Here is a 20,064-nt window from a genome sequence, read left to right on the forward strand (position 1 = left end):
CACCAAGACGGTATGGTCCACAGTGTTAAACACCAAGACAGTATGGTCCAGAGTGTTACAACACCAAGACGGTATGGTCCACAGTGTTAAACAACAAGACGGTATGGTCCCCAGTGTTAAACACCAAGACAGTCTGGTCCACAGTGTTAAACACCAAGACAGTATGGTCCACAGTGTTAAACACCAAGACAGTATGGTCCACAGTGTCAAACACCAAGACGGTATGGTCCACAGTGTTAAACACCAAGACAGTATGGTCCACAGTGTCAAACACCAAGACAGTATGGTCCACAGTGTTAAACACCAAGACGGTATGGTCCCCAGTGTTAAACACCAAGACGGTATGGTCCACAGTGTTAAACACCAAGACAGTCTGGTCCACAGTGTTAAACACCAAGACGGTATGGTCCACAGTGTTAAACACCAAGACAGTATGGTCCACAGTGTCAAACACCAAGACAGTATGGTCCACAGTGTTAAACAACAATACGGTATGGTCCCCAGTGTTAAACACCAAGACAGTATGGTCCAAACGCCAAGACAGTATGGTCCAGAGTGTTACACACCAAGACAGTATGGTCCACAGTGTTAAACACCAAGACAGTATGGTCCACAGTGTTAAACACCAAGACAATCTGGTCCACAGTGTTAAACACCAAGACGGTATGGTCCCCAGTGTTAAACACCAAGACTGTATGGTCCACAGTGTTAAACACCAAGACGGTATGGTCCACAGTGTTAAACACCAAGACAGTATGGTCCACAGTGTTAAACACCAAGACGGTATGGTCCACAGTGTTAAACACCAAGACAGTCTGGTCCACAGTGTTAAACACCAAGACAGTATGGTCCACAGTGTTAAACACCAAGACGGTATGGTCCACAGTGTCAAACACCAAGACAGTCTGGTCCACAGTGTTAAACACCAAGACAGTATGGTCCACAGTGTTAAACACCAAGACGGTATGGTCCACAGTGTTAAACACCAAGATGGTATGGTCCACAGTGTCAAACACCAAGACAGTATGGTCCACAGTGTTAAACACCAAGACGGTATGGTCCACAGTGTTAAACACCAAGACGGTATGGTCCACAGTGTCAAACACCAAGACTGTATGGTCCCCAGTGTTAAACACCAAGACGGTATGGTCCACAGTGTTAAACACCAAGACGGTATGGTCCACAGTGTTAAACACCAAGACGGTATGGTCCACAGTGTTAAACACCAAGACGGTATGGTCCACAGTGTTAAACACCAAGACGGTATGGTCCACAGTGTTAAACACCAACACAGTATGGTCCACAGTGTTAAACACCAAGACGGTATGGTCCAGAGTGTTAAACACCAAGACAGTATGGTCCACAGTGTTAAACACCAAGACGGTATGGTCCACAGTGTCAAACACCAAGACGGTATGGTCCACAGTGTTAAACACCAAGACGGTATGGTCCACAGTGTTAAACACCAAGACGGTATGGTCCACAGTGTTAAACACCAAGACAGTATGGTCCACAGTGTTAAACACCAAGACGGTATGGTCCACAGTGTTAAACACCAAGACGGTATGGTCCACAGTGTTAAACACCAAGAGTATGGTCCACAGTGTTAAACACCAAGACAGTATGGTCCACAGTGTTAAACACCAAGACAGTATGGTCCAAACGCCAAGACAGTATGGTCCAGAGTGTTAAACACCAAGACAGTATGGTCCACAGTGTTAAACACCAAGACAGTATGGTCCACAGTGTTAAACACCAAGACGGTATGGTCCAGAGTGTTAAACACCAAGACGGTATGGTCCACAGTGTTAAACACCAAGACGGTATGGTCCACAGTGTTAAACACCAAGACGGTATGGTCCACAGTGTTAAACACCAAGACAGTATGGTCCACAGTGTCAAACACCAAGATGGTATGGTCCACAGTGTTAAACACCAAGACAGTATGGTCCACAGTGTTAAACACCAAGACGGTATGGTCCACAGTGTTAAACACCAAGACAGTATGGTCCACAGTGTTAAACAACAAGACGGTATGGTCCACAGTGTCAAACACCAAGACGGTATGGTCCACAGTGTTAAACACCAAGACGGTATGGTCCACAGTGTTAAACACCAAGACGGTATGGTCCACAGTGTTAAACACCAAGACGGTATGGTCCACAGTGTTAAACACCAAGACGGTATGGTCCACAGTGTTAAACACCAAGACGGTATGGTCCACAGTGTTAAACACCAAGACAGTATGGTCCACAGTGTTAAACACCAAGACAGTATGGTCCACAGTGTTAAACACCAAGACAGTATGGTCCACAGTGTTAAACACCAAGACGGTATGGTCCACAGTGTTAAACACCAAGACAGTATGGTCCACAGTGTCAAACACCAAGACAGTATGGTCCACAGTGTTAAACACCAAGACAGTATGGTCCACAGTGTCAAACACCAAGACAGTATGGTCCACAGTGTTAAACACCAAGACAGTATGGTCCACAGTGTTAAACACCAAGACAGTATGGTCCACAGTGTTAAACACCAAGACAGTATGGTCCACAGTGTTAAACACCAAGACAGTGTGGTCCACAGTGTCAAACACCAAGACAGTATGGTCCACAGTGTTAAACACCAAGACAGTATGGTCCACAGTGTTAAACACCAAGACAGTATGGTCCACAGTGTTAAACACCAAGACAGTATGGTCCACAGTGTTAAACACCAAGACAGTATGGTCCACAGTGTTAAACACCAAGACAGTATGGTCCACAGTGTTAAACACCAAGACAGTATGGTCCACAGTGTTAAACACCAAGACGGTATGGTCCACAGTGTTAAACACCAAGACAGTATGGTCCACAGTGTCAAACACCAAGACAGTATGGTCCACAGTGTTTAACACCAAGACAGTATGGTCCACAGTGTTAAACACCAAGACGGTATGGTCCACAGTGTCAAACACCAAGACGGTATGGTCCACAGTGTTAAACACCAAGACGGTATGGTCCACAGTGTTAAACACCAAGACGGTATGGTCCACAGTGTCAAACACCAAGACGGTATGGTCCACAGTGTTAAACATCAAGACAGTATGGTCCACAGTGTTAAACACCAAGACAGTATGGTCCAAACGCCAAGACAGTATGGTCCACAGTGTTAAACACCAAGACGGTATGGTCCACAGTGTTAAACACCAAGACGGTATGGTCCACAGTGTTAAACACCAAGACGGTATGGTCCACAGTGTTAAACACCAAGACAGTATGGTCCACAGTGTTAAACACCAAGACGGTATGGTCCACAGTGTTAAACACCAAGACAGTATGGTCCACAGTGTTAAACACCAAGACAGTATGGTCCACAGTGTCAAACACCAAGACAGTATGGTCCACAGTGTCAAACACCAAGACAGTATGGTCCACAGTGTTAAACACCAAGACAGTATGGTCCACAGTGTTAAACACCAAGACAGTATGGTCCACAGTGTTAAACACCAAGACGGTATGGTCCACAGTGTTAAACACCAAGACAGTATGGTCCACAGTGTTAAACACCAAGACAGTATGGTCCAAACGCCAAGACAGTATGGTCCACAGTGTTAAACACCAAGACAGTATGGTCCAAACACCAAGACAGTATGGTCCACAGTGTTAAACACCAAGACAGTATGGTCCACAGTGTTAAACACCAAGACGGTATGGTCCACAGTGTTAAACACCAAGATGGTATGGTCCACAGTGTTAAACACCAAGACAGTATGGTCCATAGTGTTAAACACCAAGACGGTATGGTCCACAGTGTTAAACACCAAGACGGTATGGTCCACAGTGTTAAACACCAAGACGGTATGGTCCACAGTGTCAAACACCAAGACAGGATGGTCCACAGTGTCAAACACCAAGACAGTATGGTCCACAGTGTTAAACACCAAGACGGTATGGTCCACAGTGTTAAACACCAAGACGGTATGGTCCACAGTGTTAAACACCAAGACGGTATGGTCCACAGTGTTAAACACCAAGACGGTATGGTCCACAGTGTTAAACACCAAGACGGTATGGTCCACAGTGTTAAACACCAAGACAGTATGGTCCACAGTGTTAAACACCAAGACGGTATGGTCCAGAGTGTTAAACACCAAGACAGTATGGTCCACAGTGTTAAACACCAAGACGGTATGGTCCACAGTGTCAAACACCAAGACGGTATGGTCCACAGTGTTAAACACCAAGACGGTATGGTCCACAGTGTTAAACACCAAGACGGTATGGTCCACAGTGTTAAACACCAAGACAGTATGGTCCACAGTGTTAAACACCAAGACGGTATGGTCCACAGTGTTAAACACCAAGACGGTATGGTCCACAGTGTTAAACACCAAGACAGTATGGTCCACAGTGTTAAACACCAAGACAGTATGGTCCACAGTGTTAAACACCAAGACAGTATGGTCCAAACGCCAAGATAGTATGGTCCAGAGTGTTAAACACCAAGACAGTATGGTCCACAGTGTTAAACACCAAGACAGTATGGTCCACAGTGTTAAACACCAAGACGGTATGGTCCAGAGTGTTAAACACCAAGACGGTATGGTCCACAGTGTTAAACACCAAGACGGTATGGTCCACAGTGTTAAAGACCAAGACGGTATGGTCCACAGTGTTAAACACCAAGACAGTATGGTCCACAGTGTCAAACACCAAGATGGTATGGTCCACAGTGTTAAACACCAAGACAGTATGGTCCACAGTGTTAAACACCAAGACGGTATGGTCCACAGTGTTAAACACCAAGACAGTATGGTCCACAGTGTTAAACACCAAGACAGTATGGTCCACAGTGTTAAACACCAAGACAGTATGGTCCACAGTGTTAAACACCAAGACAGTATGGTCCACAGTGTTAAACACCAAGACAGTATGGTCCACAGTGTTAAACACCAAGACAGTATGGTCCACAGTGTTAAACACCAAGACGGTATGGTTCACAGTGTTAAACACCAAGACAGTATGGTCCACAGTGTCAAACACCAAGACAGTATGGTCCACAGTGTTTAACACCAAGACAGTATGGTCCACAGTGTTAAACACCAAGACGGTATGGTCCACAGTGTCAAACACCAAGACGGTATGGTCCACAGTGTTAAACACCAAGACGGTATGGTCCACAGTGTTAAACACCAAGACGGTATGGTCCACAGTGTTAAACACCAAGACGGTATGGTCCACAGTGTTAAACACCAAGACGGTATGGTCCACAGTGTCAAACACCAAGACGGTATGGTCCACAGTGTCAAACACCAAGACGGTATGGTCCACAGTGTCAAACACCAAGACGGTATGGTCCACAGTGTTAAACATCAAGACAGTATGGTCCACAGTGTTAAACACCAAGACAGTATGGTCCAAACGCCAAGACAGTATGGTCCACAGTGTTAAACACCAAGACGGTATGGTCCACAGTGTTAAACACCAAGACGGTATGGTCCACAGTGTTAAACACCAAGACGGTATGGTCCACAGTGTTAAACACCAAGACAGTATGGTCCACAGTGTTAAACACCAAGACGGTATGGTCCACAGTGTTAAACACCAAGACAGTATGGTCCACAGTGTTAAACACCAAGACGGTATGGTCCACAGTGTCAAACACCAAGACAGTATGGTCCACAGTGTCAAACACCAAGACAGTATGGTCCACAGTGTTAAACACCAAGACAGTATGGTCCACAGTGTTAAACACCAAGACAGTATGGTCCACAGTGTTAAACACCAAGACAGTATGGTCCAAACGCCAAGACAGTATGGTCCACAGTGTTAAACACCAAGACAGTATGGTCCAAACACCAAGACAGTATGGTCCACAGTGTTAAACACCAAGACAGTATGGTCCACAGTGTTAAACACCAAGACGGTATGGTCCACAGTGTTAAACACCAAGATGGTATGGTCCACAGTGTTAAACACCAAGACAGTATGGTCCATAGTGTTAAACACCAAGACGGTATGGTCCACAGTGTTAAACACCAAGACGGTATGGTCCACAGTGTTAAACACCAAGACGGTATGGTCCACAGTGTCAAACACCAAGACAGGATGGTCCACAGTGTCAAACACCAAGACAGTATGGTCCACAGTGTTAAACACCAAGACGGTATGGTCCAGAGTGTTAAACACCAAGACGGTATGGTCCACAGTGTTAAACACCAAGACAGTATGGTCCACAGTGTTAAACACCAAGACGGTATGGTCCACAGTGTTAAACACCAAGACGGTATGGTCCACAGTGTTAAACACCAAGACGGTATGGTCCACAGTGTCAAACACCAAGACGGTATGGTCCACAGTGTCAAACACCAAGACGGTATGGTCCACAGTGTCAAACACCAAGACGGTATGGTCCACAGTGTTAAACATCAAGACAGTATGGTCCACAGTGTTAAACACCAAGACAGTATGGTCCAAACGCCAAGACAGTATGGTCCACAGTGTTAAACACCAAGACGGTATGGTCCACAGTGTTAAACACCAAGACGGTATGGTCCACAGTGTTAAACACCAAGACGGTATGGTCCACAGTGTTAAACACCAAGACAGTATGGTCCACAGTGTTAAACACCAAGACGGTATGGTCCACAGTGTTAAACACCAAGACAGTATGGTCCACAGTGTTAAACACCAAGACGGTATGGTCCACAGTGTCAAACACCAAGACAGTATGGTCCACAGTGTCAAACACCAAGACAGTATGGTCCACAGTGTTAAACACCAAGACAGTATGGTCCACAGTGTTAAACACCAAGACAGTATGGTCCACAGTGTTAAACACCAAGACAGTATGGTCCAAACGCCAAGACAGTATGGTCCACAGTGTTAAACACCAAGACAGTATGGTCCAAACACCAAGACAGTATGGTCCACAGTGTTAAACACCAAGACAGTATGGTCCACAGTGTTAAACACCAAGACGGTATGGTCCACAGTGTTAAACACCAAGATGGTATGGTCCACAGTGTTAAACACCAAGACAGTATGGTCCATAGTGTTAAACACCAAGACGGTATGGTCCACAGTGTTAAACACCAAGACGGTATGGTCCACAGTGTTAAACACCAAGACGGTATGGTCCACAGTGTCAAACACCAAGACAGGATGGTCCACAGTGTCAAACACCAAGACAGTATGGTCCACAGTGTTAAACACCAAGACGGTATGGTCCAGAGTGTTAAACACCAAGACGGTATGGTCCACAGTGTTAAACACCAAGACAGTATGGTCCACAGTGTTAAACACCAAGACGGTATGGTCCACAGTGTTAAACACCAAGACGGTATGGTCCACAGTGTTAAACACCAAGACGGTATGGTCCACAGTGTCAAACACCAAGACGGTATGGTCCACAGTGTCAAACACCAAGACGGTATGGTCCACAGTGTTAAACACCAAGACGGTATGGTCCACAGTGTTAAACAACAAGACGGTATGGTCCACAGTGTTAAACACCAAGACGGTATGGTCCACAGTGTTAAACACCAAGACAGTATGGTCCACAGTGTTAAACACCAAGACAGTATGGTCCACAGTGTTAAACACCAAGACGGTATGGTCCACAGTGTCAAACACCAAGACGGTATGGTCCACAGTGTCAAACACCAAGACGGTATGGTCCACAGTGTTAAACACCAAGACGGTATGGTCCACAGTGTTAAACAACAAGACAGTATGGTCCACAGTGTCAAACACCAAGACGGTATGGGCCACAGTGTTAAACACCAAGACAGTATGGTCCACAGTGTTAAACACCAAGACGGTATGGTCCACAGTGTTAAACACCAAGACGGTATGGTCCACAGTGTTAAACACCAAGACGGTATGGTCCACAGTGTTAAACAACAAGACGGTAGGGTCCACAGTGTTAAACACCAAGACGGTATGGTCCACAGTGTTAAACACCAAGACAGTATGGTCCACAGTGTTAAACACCAAGACAGTCTGGTCCCCAGTGTCAAACACCAAGACGGTATGGTCCACAGTGTTAAACACCAAGACGGTATGGTCCACAGTGTTAAACACCTTTGACAATATAGATGACAATATGGATGACAAGATGAATGACAATATGAATGATTAGATTATAAATCTGCAGTTTTGAAATAAATGAATATCTTCGAACCCCTTCCTTTCTCCGTCTCACCTCTATGCATGATCTTGTGTTTCTCTCTCAGGTAGGACAGGCCCTTAATCACCTGGAGGAGCAGAGGGACAGACACCATCAGCATACAGCAGTAGTACATCACATACAGTAGTAGTACATCACATACAGTGGTAGTACATCACATACAGTAGTAGTACATCAGCATACAGCAGTAGTACATCACATACAGTAGTAGTACATCACATACAGTGGTAGTACATCACATACAGTAGTAGTACATCACATACAGCAGTAGTACATCAGCATACAGCAGTAGTACATCATACAGCAGTAGTACATCACATACAGCAGTAGTACATCACATACAGTAGTAGTACATCACATACAGTGGTAGTACATCACATACAGTAGTAGTACATCAGCATACAGCAGTAGTACATCACATACAGTAGTAGTACATCACATACAGTGGTAGTACATCACATACAGCAGTAGTACATCACATACAGCAGTAGTACATCAGCATACAGCAGTACTACATCATACAGCAGTAGTACATCACATACAGCAGTAGTACATCACATACAGTAGTAGTACATCACATACAGCAGTAGTACATCAGTATACAGTAGTAGTACATCGTATACAGCAGTAGTAGATCAGCATACAGCAGTAGTACATCACATACAGCTGTAGTACATCGCATACAGTAGTAGTACATCACATACAGCAGTAGTACATCAGTATACAGTAGTAGTACATCGCATACAGCAGTAGTAGATCAGCATACAGTAGTAGTACATCATACAGTAGTAGTACATCACATACAGCAGTAGTACATCAGCATACAGTAGTAGTACATCACATACAGCAGTAGTACATCAGCATACAGTAGTAGTACATCAGCATACAGTAGTAGTACATCAGCATACAGCAGTAGTACATCACATACAGCAGTAGTACATCACATACAGCAGTAGTACATCACATACAGCAGTAGTACATCACATACAGCAGTAGTACATCAGCATACAGCAGTAATACATCAGCATACAGCAGTAGTACATCACATACAGTAGTAGTACATCATACAGCAGTAGTACATCAGCATACAGCAGTAGTACATCAGCATACAGCAGTAGTACATCGCATACAGAGGTAGTACATCACATACAGCAGTAGTACATCAGCATACAGCAGTAGTACATCACATACAGCAGTAGTACATCACATACAGCAGTAGTACATCGCATACAGCAGTAGTACACCACATACAGCAGTAGTACATCAGCATACAGTAGTAGTACATCATACAGCAGTAGTACATCACATACAGCAGTAGTACATCACATACAGCAGTAGTACATCACATACAGTAGTAGTACATCAGCATACAGCAGTAGTAGATCAGCATACAGCAGTAGTACATCACATACAGTAGTAGTACATCACATACAGCAGTAATACATCAGCATACAGTAGTAGTACATCACATACAGCAGTAGTACATCACATACAGCAGTAGTACATCACATACAGCAGTAGTACATCATACAGCAGTAGTACATCACATACAGCAGTAGTACATCATACAGCAGTAGTACATCACATACAGCAGTAGTACATCACATACAGCAGTAGTACATCACATACAGCAGTAGTACATCAGCATACAGCAGTAGTACATCATACAGCAGTAGTACATCATACAGCAGTGGTACATCACATACAGCAGTAGTACATCAGCATACAGCAGTGGTACATCACATACAGCAGTAGTACATCAGCATACAGCAGTAGTACATCATACAGCAGTAGTACATCAGCATACAGCAGTGGTACATCATACAGTAGTAGTACATCAGCATACAGCAGTAGTACATCATACAGCAGTAGTACATCAGCATACAGCAGTAGTACATCAGCATACAGCAGTAGTACATCATACAGCAGTAGTACATCGCATACAGCAGTAGTACATCATACAGCAGTAGTACACCACATACAGCAGTAGTACATCAGCATACAGCAGTGGTACATCACATACAGCAGTAGTACATCGCATACAGCAGTAGTACATCAGCATACAGCAGTAGTACATCAGCATACAGCAGTAGTACATCACATACAGCAGTAGTACATCACATACAGCAGTAGTACATCAGCATACAGCAGTAGTACATCACATACAGTAGTAGTACATCACATACAGCAGTAGTACATCACATACAGCAGTAGTACATCACATACAGTAGTAGTACATCAGCATACAGCAGTAGTACATCAGCATACAGCAGTAGTACATCACATACAGCAGTAGTACATCAGCATACAGCAGTAGTACATCAGCATACAGCAGTAGTACATCACACAGCAGTAGTACATCAGCATACAGCAGTAGTACATCAGCATACAGCAGTGGTACATCATACAGCAGTAGTACATCAGCATACAGCAGTGGTACATCAGCATACAGCAGTGGTACATCATACAGCAGTAGTACATCAGCATACAGTAGTAGTACATCACATACAGCAGTAGTACATCATACAGTAGTAGTACATCACATACAGCAGTAGTACATCAGCATACAGTAGTAGTACATCACATACAGCAGTAGTACATCATACAGCAGTAGTACATCAGCATACAGTAGTAGTACATCATCATACAGCAGTAGTACATCAGCATACAGCAGTAGTACATCAGCATACAGCAGTAGTACATCAGCATACAGCAGTAGTACATCAGCATACAGCAGTAGTACATCAGCATACAGCAGTAGTACATCACATACAGCAGTAGTACATCAGCATACAGTAGTAGTACATCATACAGCAGTAGTACATCAGCATACAGCAGTAGTACATCAGCATACAGCAGTAGTACATCAGCATACAGCAGTAGTACATCAGCATACAGCAGTAGTACATCAGCATACAGCAGTAGTACATCAGCATACAGTAGTAGTACATCATACAGCAGTAGTACATCAGCATACAGCAGTAGTACATCAGCATACAGCAGTAGTACATCAGCATACAGCAGTAGTACATCAGCATACAGCAGTAGTACATCAGCATACAGTAGTAGTACATCATACAGCAGTAGTACATCAGCATACAGCAGTAGTACATCAGCATACAGCAGTAGTACATCAGCATACAGCAGTAGTACATCAGCATACAGCAGTAGTACATCAGCATACAGCAGTAGTACATCAGCATACAGCAGTAGTACATCAGCATACAGTAATAGTACATCATACAGTAGTAGTACATCAGCATACAGCAGTAGTACATCATCATACAGCAGTAGTACATCAGCATACAGCAGTAGTACATCAGCATACAGCAGTAGTACATCAGCATACAGCAGTAGTACATCACATACAGCAGTAGTACATCGCATACAGTAGTAGTACATCAGCATACAGCAGTGGTACATCATACAGGCCTACAGTACATTCAAAACATTTTTTCATGGAAATCTCCCTGAAATCATTCAGTCCTTTTTGTGTTGTAATTTCAGATTTTTAGCTCAGTAAATGAGAGAGATAAAACAACTTAGTTAGACCCAACTAAACGATGAGGAAACTAAACTATGATTACCCTAAACAGAATACCTGACTACTGTGACTGACCCAAATTTAAGGACATCTTTGACTATGTACAGACTCAGTGAGCATAGCCTTGCTATTGAGAAAGGCCACCGTAGGCAGACCTGGCTCTCAAGAGAAGACAGGCTATGTGCTCACTGCCCACAAAATGAGGTGGAAACTGAGCTGCACTTCCTAACCTCCTGCCCAATGTATGACCATATTAGAGACACATATTTCCCTCAGATTACACAGACCCACAAAGAATTTGAAAACAAACCCAATTTTGATAACCTCCCATATCTACTGGGTGAAATACCACAGTGTGACATCACAGCAGCAAGATTTGTGACCTGTTGCCACAAGAAAAGGTCAACCAGTGAAGAACAAACACCATTGTAAATACAACCCATATTTATGTTGATTTATTTTCCCTTTTGTACTTTAACTATTTGCACGTCATTACAACACTGTATATTTACATAATATGACATTTGAAATGTCTGTCACGTTCCTGACCTGTTTTCTGTTAGTTTTTGTATGTGTTAGTTGGTCAGGACGTGAGTTTGGGTGGGCAGTCTATGTTTTCTGTTTCTATGTTGGTTTAAAGGGTGATCTGATATGGCTCTCAATTAGAGGCAGGTGGTTTTCATTTCCTCTGATTGAGAGTCATATTAAGGTAGGTGTTTTCACACTGTTTGTTGTGGGTGGTTGTCTCCTGTGTCTGTGTAAGTGTATGTTACGCCACACGGGACTGTTTTCGGTTTTGTTTGTTCGTTCGTTTTATGTAGTCAGTTTTCCTGTTATTGCGTTCTTCACGTTATATGTAAGTTCGTGTCCAGGTCTGTTGACTGCGTTTGTTATTTTGTAAATTCTCAAGTGTTTCGTGTTCGTCGTGTTTTCTGTTTTGTTTAATAAATAATATGTCGAACTACAACGCTGCAGTTTGGTCCAATCCTTGCTACTCCTTTTCGGATGAAGAGAAGGAGGAGGCCCGTTACAGAACCACCCACCAATCCAGAACCAAGCAGCATAAGTTCGAGCAGTGGAACACGAAACAGGAATGGACATGGGAGGACGTATTAAACGGCAAGGGTTGCTACACATGGGAGGAGATCCTGGCTGGAAGGGATCGCCTCCCATGGGAACAGCTGGAGGCACTGAGGAAAGCAGAGGCAACCGGACAAGGGAACCGGAGATATGAAGGTACGCGGCTAGCGAGGAAGCCCGAGAAGAAACCCCAAAAATTTATTGGGGGGGGGGCTAAGAGGTAGTGGGCCAAGGGCAGGTAGGAGACCTGCGCCCACTTCTCAGGCTAACCGTGGAGAGCGGGAGTACGGGCAGACACCGTGTTACGCAGTAGAGCGCACGGTGCCTCCTGTACGTGTGCATAGCCCGGTGCGGGTTATTCCACCTCCCCGCACTGGTAGGGCTAGATTGAGCGTTGAGCCGGTTGTCATGAAGCCGGCTCTACATATCTGGCCACCAGTACGTCTCCTTGGGCCGGCTTACATGGCACCAGCCTTACGCATGGTGTCCCCGGTTCGCCTACATAGCCCGGTGCGGGTTATTCCACCTCCCCGCACTGGTCGGGCGACGGGGAGCATTCAACCAGGTAAGGTTGGGCAGGCTCAATGCTCAAGGGAGCCAGTACGCCTGCACGGTCCGGTATTTCCGGCGCCACCTCCCCGCCCCAGTTCAGTGCCACCAGTGCCTACACCACGTAACAGGCTTCCAGTGTGTCTCCAGAGCCCTGTTCCTCCTCCACGCACTCGTCCTATGGTGCGTGTCTCCAGCCCAGTACCACCAGTGCCTACTCCACGCACCAGGCTTCCAGTGCGTTTCCAGAGCCCTGTTCCTCCTCCACGCACTCTCCCTATGGTGCGTGTCTCCAGCCCAGTGCCTCCAGTTCCGGCACCACGCACTAAGCCTCCTGTGCGTCTCCAGAGCCCTGTACGCACTGTTCCTTCTCCCCGTACTCGTCCTGATGTGCGTGCACTCAGCCCGGTGCCACCAGTGCCGGTACCACGCACCAGGCCTATAGTGCGCTTCGAGAGGTCAGTGTGCCCTGTCCCTGCTCCCCGCACTAGGCTTGAAGTGCGTGTCTCCAGTCCGGTGCCTCCAGTTCCGGCACCACGCACCAGGCCTACAGTGCGTCTCAGCCGGCCAGAGTCTGCCGTCTGCCCAACGGCGCCTGAACTGTCCGTCTGCCAAGCGCCGCATGAACTGCCCGTCTGTATTGAGCCTTCAGAGCCATCCGTCTCCGCAGCGCCATCTGAGCCATCCGTCTCCGCAGCGCCATCTGAGCCATCCGTCTCCTCAGCGCCATCTGAGCCATCCGTCTCCTCAGCGCCATCTGAGCCATCCGTCTCCCCAGCGCCGTCTGAGCCATCCGTCTCCCCAGCGCCGTCTGAGCCATCCGTCTCCCCAGCGCCGTCTGAGCCATCCGTCTCCCCAGCGCCGTCTGAGCCATCCGTCTCCCCAGCGCCGTCTGAGCCATCCGTCTGTCCCGAGCCATTAGAGCCGCCCGTCTGTCCCGAGCCGTCAGAGCCGTTAGTCAGTCAGGAGCCGCTAGAGCCATTCGTCAGTCAGGATCTGCCAGAGCCGCCAACCAGACAGGATCTGCCAGAGCCGCCAACCAGACAGGATCTGCCAGAGCCGCCAACCAGACAGGATCTGCCAGAGCCGCCAACCAGACAGGATCTGCCAGAGCCGTCAGCGAGCCATGAGCGTCCAGAGCCGTCAGCTAGCCATGAGCGTCCAGAGCCGTCAGCTAGCCATGAGCGTCCAGAGCCGTCAGCCAGTCATGAGCTGCCCCTCAGCCCAGAGCTGCCATTGATCCAGAACTGTCCCTCAGTCCAGAGCTGTCTCTCTGTCCGGAGCTGCCCTTCAGTCCGGAGTTGCCCCTCTATCCTGAGCTACCTCTCTATCCTGACCTACCTCTTGGTCTTGAGCTATCTCTCTATCCCGGTGCTGCCCCTTGTCCTGGTGCTGCCCCTTATCTTAAGGTTAACATTTAAATTAAGTGGGTGTAAGATGAGGGTGGTCATTCTAAGGGGGAAACGTAAGCTGGGATTGACTATGGTGGGGTGGGGACCTCGCCCAGAGCCTGAGCCACCACCGTGGTCAGATGCCCACCCAGACCCTCCCCTAAACTTTGTGCTGGTGCGCCCGGAGTTCGCACCTTAAGGGGGGGGTTATGTCACGTTCCTGACCTGTTTTCTGTTAGTTTTTGTATGTGTTAGTTGGTCAGGACGTGAGTTTGGGTGGGCAGTCTATGTTTTCTGTTTCTATGTTGGTTTAAGGGTGACCTGATATGGCTCTCAATTAGAGGCAGGTGGTTTTCATTTCCTCTGATTGAGAGTCATATTAAGGTAGGTGTTTTCACACTGTTTGTTGTGGGTGGTTGTCTCCTGTGTCTGTGTAAGTGTATGTTACGCCACACGGGACTGTTTTCGGTTTTGTTTGTTCGTTCGTTTTATGTAGTCAGTTTTCCTGTTATTGCGTTCTTCACGTTATATGTAAGTTCGTGTCCAGGTCTGTTGACTGCGTTTGTTATTTTGTAAATTCTCAAGTGTTTCGTGTTCGTCGTGTTTTCTGTTTTGTTTAATAAATAATATGTCGAACTACAACGCTGCAGTTTGGTCGAATCACTACTCCTCCTTTTCGGATGAAGAGGAGGAGGAACGCCGTTACAATGTCTTTATTCTTTTGGAACTTCTGTGAGTGTAACGTTTACTGTAAATATTTATTGTTTATTTCACTTTTGTTTATTATCTACCTCACTTACTTTGGCAATGTTAACACATGTTTCCCATGCCAATAAAGCCCCTTGAATTGAAATTGAAATCGGAGAGAGGGTCAGAGAGAGAGATGAAGAGAGAGAGATGAAGAGAGAGAGAGACATAGATGTGTTTGAGGTACCCACAGCGATGCTGACTTTCCCCAGGATCTGTTCTGGTATCTTTCCTGCTTTCTTCAGAGACTGATCCAGAGAACCACCGTCCTGCAGACAGAGAGATGGACGGGGACAGAGGGACAGAGAGATGGATGGGGACAGAGGAACAGAGAGATGGAAGGGGACAGAGGAACAGAGAGATGGACGGGGACAGAGGAACAGAGAGATGGACGGGGACAGAGGAACATAGAGATGGAAGGGGACAGAGAGATGGACAGGGACAGAGGAACATAGAGATGGACGGGGACAGAGGAACATAGAGATGGGCAGAAGAAGGTATTTTAAATAATTAAACTTCATTACAGTGAAAGGTTCAGACACCTAATTAATACTAATTAATACTAATTAATACACCATATTGTTATTATTATTTATCTTGCTCCTTTGCACCCCAGTATCTCTACTTGCACATTCATCTTCTGCACATCAATCACCCCGGGTTTTAATTGCTATATTGTAATTATTTCACCACCATGGCCTATTTATTGCCTTAACTCCCTTATCTTACCTCATTTGCACTCAATGTATATAGACTTTTTGTTTTATTTTGTTCTACTGTATTATTGACTGTATGTTTGTTTTATTCCATGTGTAACTCTGTGTTGTTGTATGTGTCGAACTGCTTTGCTTTATCTTGGCCAGGTCGCAGTTATAAATGAGAACTTGTTCTCAACTAGCCTACCTGGTTAAATAATGGTTAAATATAAAAAATAAAAAATATATACAGTTTAAGTCAGAAGTTTACATACACCTTTCGCCAAATACATTTAAACAAAAATGCCCTGTCTTAGGTCAGTTAGAATCACCACTTTATTTTAAGAATGTGAAATGTCAGAATAATAGGGACTTGGTGTAAAAGATGGAGACTCATGAACAACCAGACTAAAACACAGATAATGACTTGGTGTAAAATATGGAGACTCACGATCAACCAGACTAAAACACAGATAATGACTTGGTGTAAAATATGGAGACTCACGATCAACCAGACTAAAACACAGATAATGACTTGGTGTAAAAGATGGAGACTCATGATCAACCAGACTAAAACACAGATAATGACTTGGTGTAAAAGATGGAGACTCATGATCAACCAGACTAAAACACAGATAATGACTTGGTGTAAAATATGGAGACTCATGATCAGACTAAAACACAGATAATGACTTGGTGTAAAATATGGAGACTCATGATCAGACTAAAACACAGATAATGCATTATAGAAAACCAGTGACTAAGAGAAGTGTTTTTCAGTTTTGTTTTGGTGAAGACATTCTGGAGTTTCCTTGCATTTATAAATATTTGGGTATTTTTTTATTGATGAACATATGACCTTTCTATAGGGAACATCTGTCCTGGCCGACTCAGGAAGTAGAGACGTGACCTTTCTATAGGGAACATCTGCCCTGGCCGACTCAGGAAGTAGAGACATGTGACCTTTCTATAGGGAACATCTGTCCTGGCCGACTCAGGAAGTAGAGACATGTGACCTTTCTATAGGGAACATCTGCCCTGGCCGACTCAGGAAGTAGAGACAATAGAGACATGTGACCTTTCTATAGGGAACATCTGCCGTGGACGACTCAGGAAGTAGAGACATATGACCTTTCTATAGGGAACATCTGTCCTGGCCGACTCAGGAAGTAGAGACATGTGACCTTTCTATAGGGAACATCTGTCCTGGCCGACTCAGGAAGTAGAGCTCTTGGGGGAGTTACAGGAAGAGCAAAAACCACTCAAAGATGTTGGTTATGCCACATACTCCAAACTGTATCAGATATGCGTCTGTCCTGTTCTGGACTATTCAGCAGGACTGTGGGGTGCTAAGAGGTATTTATTTTAAACGAACACGTCCACAACAGAGCAGTACGCTACTTTTTAGGTGTCCACAAGTTTGCACCTCTACTTGTAATACCTGGGGACATGGGCCTTGGGAACCCTGTGAGGTGAGATGGAAGGTGTGTACGGTGAGACTTTGGAATAGACTGTTGGATAGGGCAACTGCCAGAATAGCTAGTACAGTTTTTGAATGGGATCTATCTATAGGGGGGGAGTCTGGGCAACTGAAATGTCCGACCTTTTTAAACAGTCTGACTGTGAACATCTGTATGAAAACCAAATGAAAGAAGACATAGATATGATTAAAAAAAAAAACAACTGTTGATGAAATATGAAAAGAAAATGTTTGGAGGAGATTAATCATCAACCCAAATAGAGAACCTTTTGTTTGATTAAGGTGTGAATTCGTGTGTGAGAGACATATATTATGTATAACCGACCTAAAAACAAGAGATCGCTATGTGCACAGGTCAGATCAGGGATATTGCCTCTGCGTATTGAAACAGGTCAGATCAGGGATATTGCCTCTGCGTATTGAAACAGGTCAGATCAGGGATATTGCCTCTGCGTATTGAAACAGGTCAGATCAGGGATATTGCCTCTGCGTATTGAAACAGGTCAGATCAGGGATATTGCCTCTGCGTATTGAAACAGGTCAGATCAGGGATATTGCCTCTGCGTATTGAAACAGGTCAGATCAGGGATATTGCCTCTGCGTATTGAAACAGGTCAGATCAGGGATATTGCCTCTGCGTATTGAAACAGGTCAGATCAGGGATATTGCCTCTGCGTATTGAAACAGGTCAGATCAGGGATATTGCCTCTGCGTATTGAAACAGGTCAGATCAGGGATATTGCCTCTGCGTATTGAAACAGGTCAGATCAGGGATATTGCCTCTGCGTATTGAAACAGGTCAGATCAGGGATATTGCCTCTGCGTATTGAAACAGGTCAGATCAGGGATATTGCCTCTGCGTATTGAAACAGGTCAGATCAGGGATATTGCCTCTGCGTATTGAAACAGGTCAGATCAGGGATATTGCCTCTGCGTATTGAAACAGGTCAGATCAGGGATATTGCCTCTGCGTATTGAAACAGGTCAGATCAGGGATATTGCCTCTGCGTATTGAAACAGGTCAGATCAGGGATATTGCCTCTGCGTATTGAAACAGGTCAGATCAGGGATATTGCCTCTGCGTATTGAAACAGGTCAGATCAGGGATATTGCCTCTGCGTATTGAAACAGGTCAGATCAGGGATATTGCCTCTGCGTATTGAAACAGGTAAGATCAGGGATATTGCCTCTGCGTATTGAAACAGGTCAGATCAGGGATATTGCCTCTGCGTATTGAAACAGGTCAGATCAGGGATATTGCCTCTGCGTATTGAAACAGGTCAGATCAGGGATATTGCCTCTGCGTATTGAAACAGGTCAGATCAGGGATATTGCCTCTGCGTATTGAAACAGGTCAGATCAGGGATATTGCCTCTGCGTATTGAAACAGGTCAGATCAGGGATATTGCCTCTGCGTATTGAAACAGGTCAGATCAGGGATATTGTCTCTGCGTATTGAAACAGGTCAGATCAGGGATATTGCCTCTGCGTATTGAAACAGGTCGGTAATTGTGGTGAAATGGAAAAGCCTATGTAATTATTGTGACCTCAAAGAAATAGAGAATGAAACTAATTTTATCCTCTATTGCCCTTTCTACCACGATATACACTTGCTCTTATTCTAGAAAGACCACCAGATATACCCTGGCATTATGTGGCTGAGTGATGACAAGAAATGTAAATGTTTTTTTTGTCCATTGTGTATTTCTGTTTGCAGAATATTTACATAAAGCCTGGAATAAAATACAAAAAGGCTACCTATATTTACATAGTAATAATATGTATCTTCCATGTGGTTTATGGTGTGTGTATATAGATTGTGTATAGGTTGTCTACCATATTTATCTTCTATGTGGTTTATGGTGTGTGTATATAGATTGTGTGTAAGCTTGTCTACCATATGTATCTTCCATGTGGTTTATGGTGTGTGTATATAGATTGTGTAAAGGTTGTCTACCATATTAATCTTCTCTGTGGTTTATGGTGTGTGTATATAGATTGTGTAAAGGTTGTCTACCATATTAATCTTCTCTGTGGTTTATGGTGTGTGTATATAGATTGTGTAAAGGTTGTCTACCATATTAATCTTCTCTGTGGTTTATGGTGTGTGTATATAGATTGTGTAAAGGTTGTCTACCATATGAATCTTCTCTGTGGTTTATGGTGTGTGTATATAGATTGTGTAAGCTTGTCTACCATATGAATCTTCTATGTGGTTTATGGTGTGTGTATATAGATTGTGTGTAAGCTTGTCTACCATATGAATCTTCTATGTGGTTAATGGTGTGTGTATATAGATTGTGTGTAAGCTTGTCTACCATATGAATCTTCTATGTGGTTTATGGTGTGTGTATATAGATTGTGTAAGCTTGTCTACCATATGAATCTTCTATGTGGTTAATGGTG

General features: G+C 44.7%; 1 protein-coding gene across 1 annotated transcript in view; it reads right to left on the reverse strand.

The window, feature by feature from the left end:
- Positions 1-15,758, reverse strand: part of LOC120042460 (dual specificity mitogen-activated protein kinase kinase 1-like) — a gene marked incomplete at its 5' end in the record, with an annotated part of 45,150 nt that extends 29,392 nt beyond the window's left edge. The window contains 2 exons of the mRNA XM_038987299.1: positions 8,188-8,239; positions 15,675-15,758. Of these exons, the coding sequence (XP_038843227.1) occupies positions 8,188-8,239; positions 15,675-15,758 (136 nt within the window). The remainder of the gene's footprint in view (positions 1-8,187; positions 8,240-15,674) is intronic.
- Positions 15,759-20,064: the final 4,306 nt, after the last annotated feature.

The sequence above is a fragment of the Salvelinus namaycush genome, unplaced genomic scaffold (assembly GCF_016432855.1).
Source record: "Salvelinus namaycush isolate Seneca unplaced genomic scaffold, SaNama_1.0 Scaffold693, whole genome shotgun sequence".
NCBI lineage: Eukaryota > Metazoa > Chordata > Actinopteri > Salmoniformes > Salmonidae > Salvelinus > Salvelinus namaycush.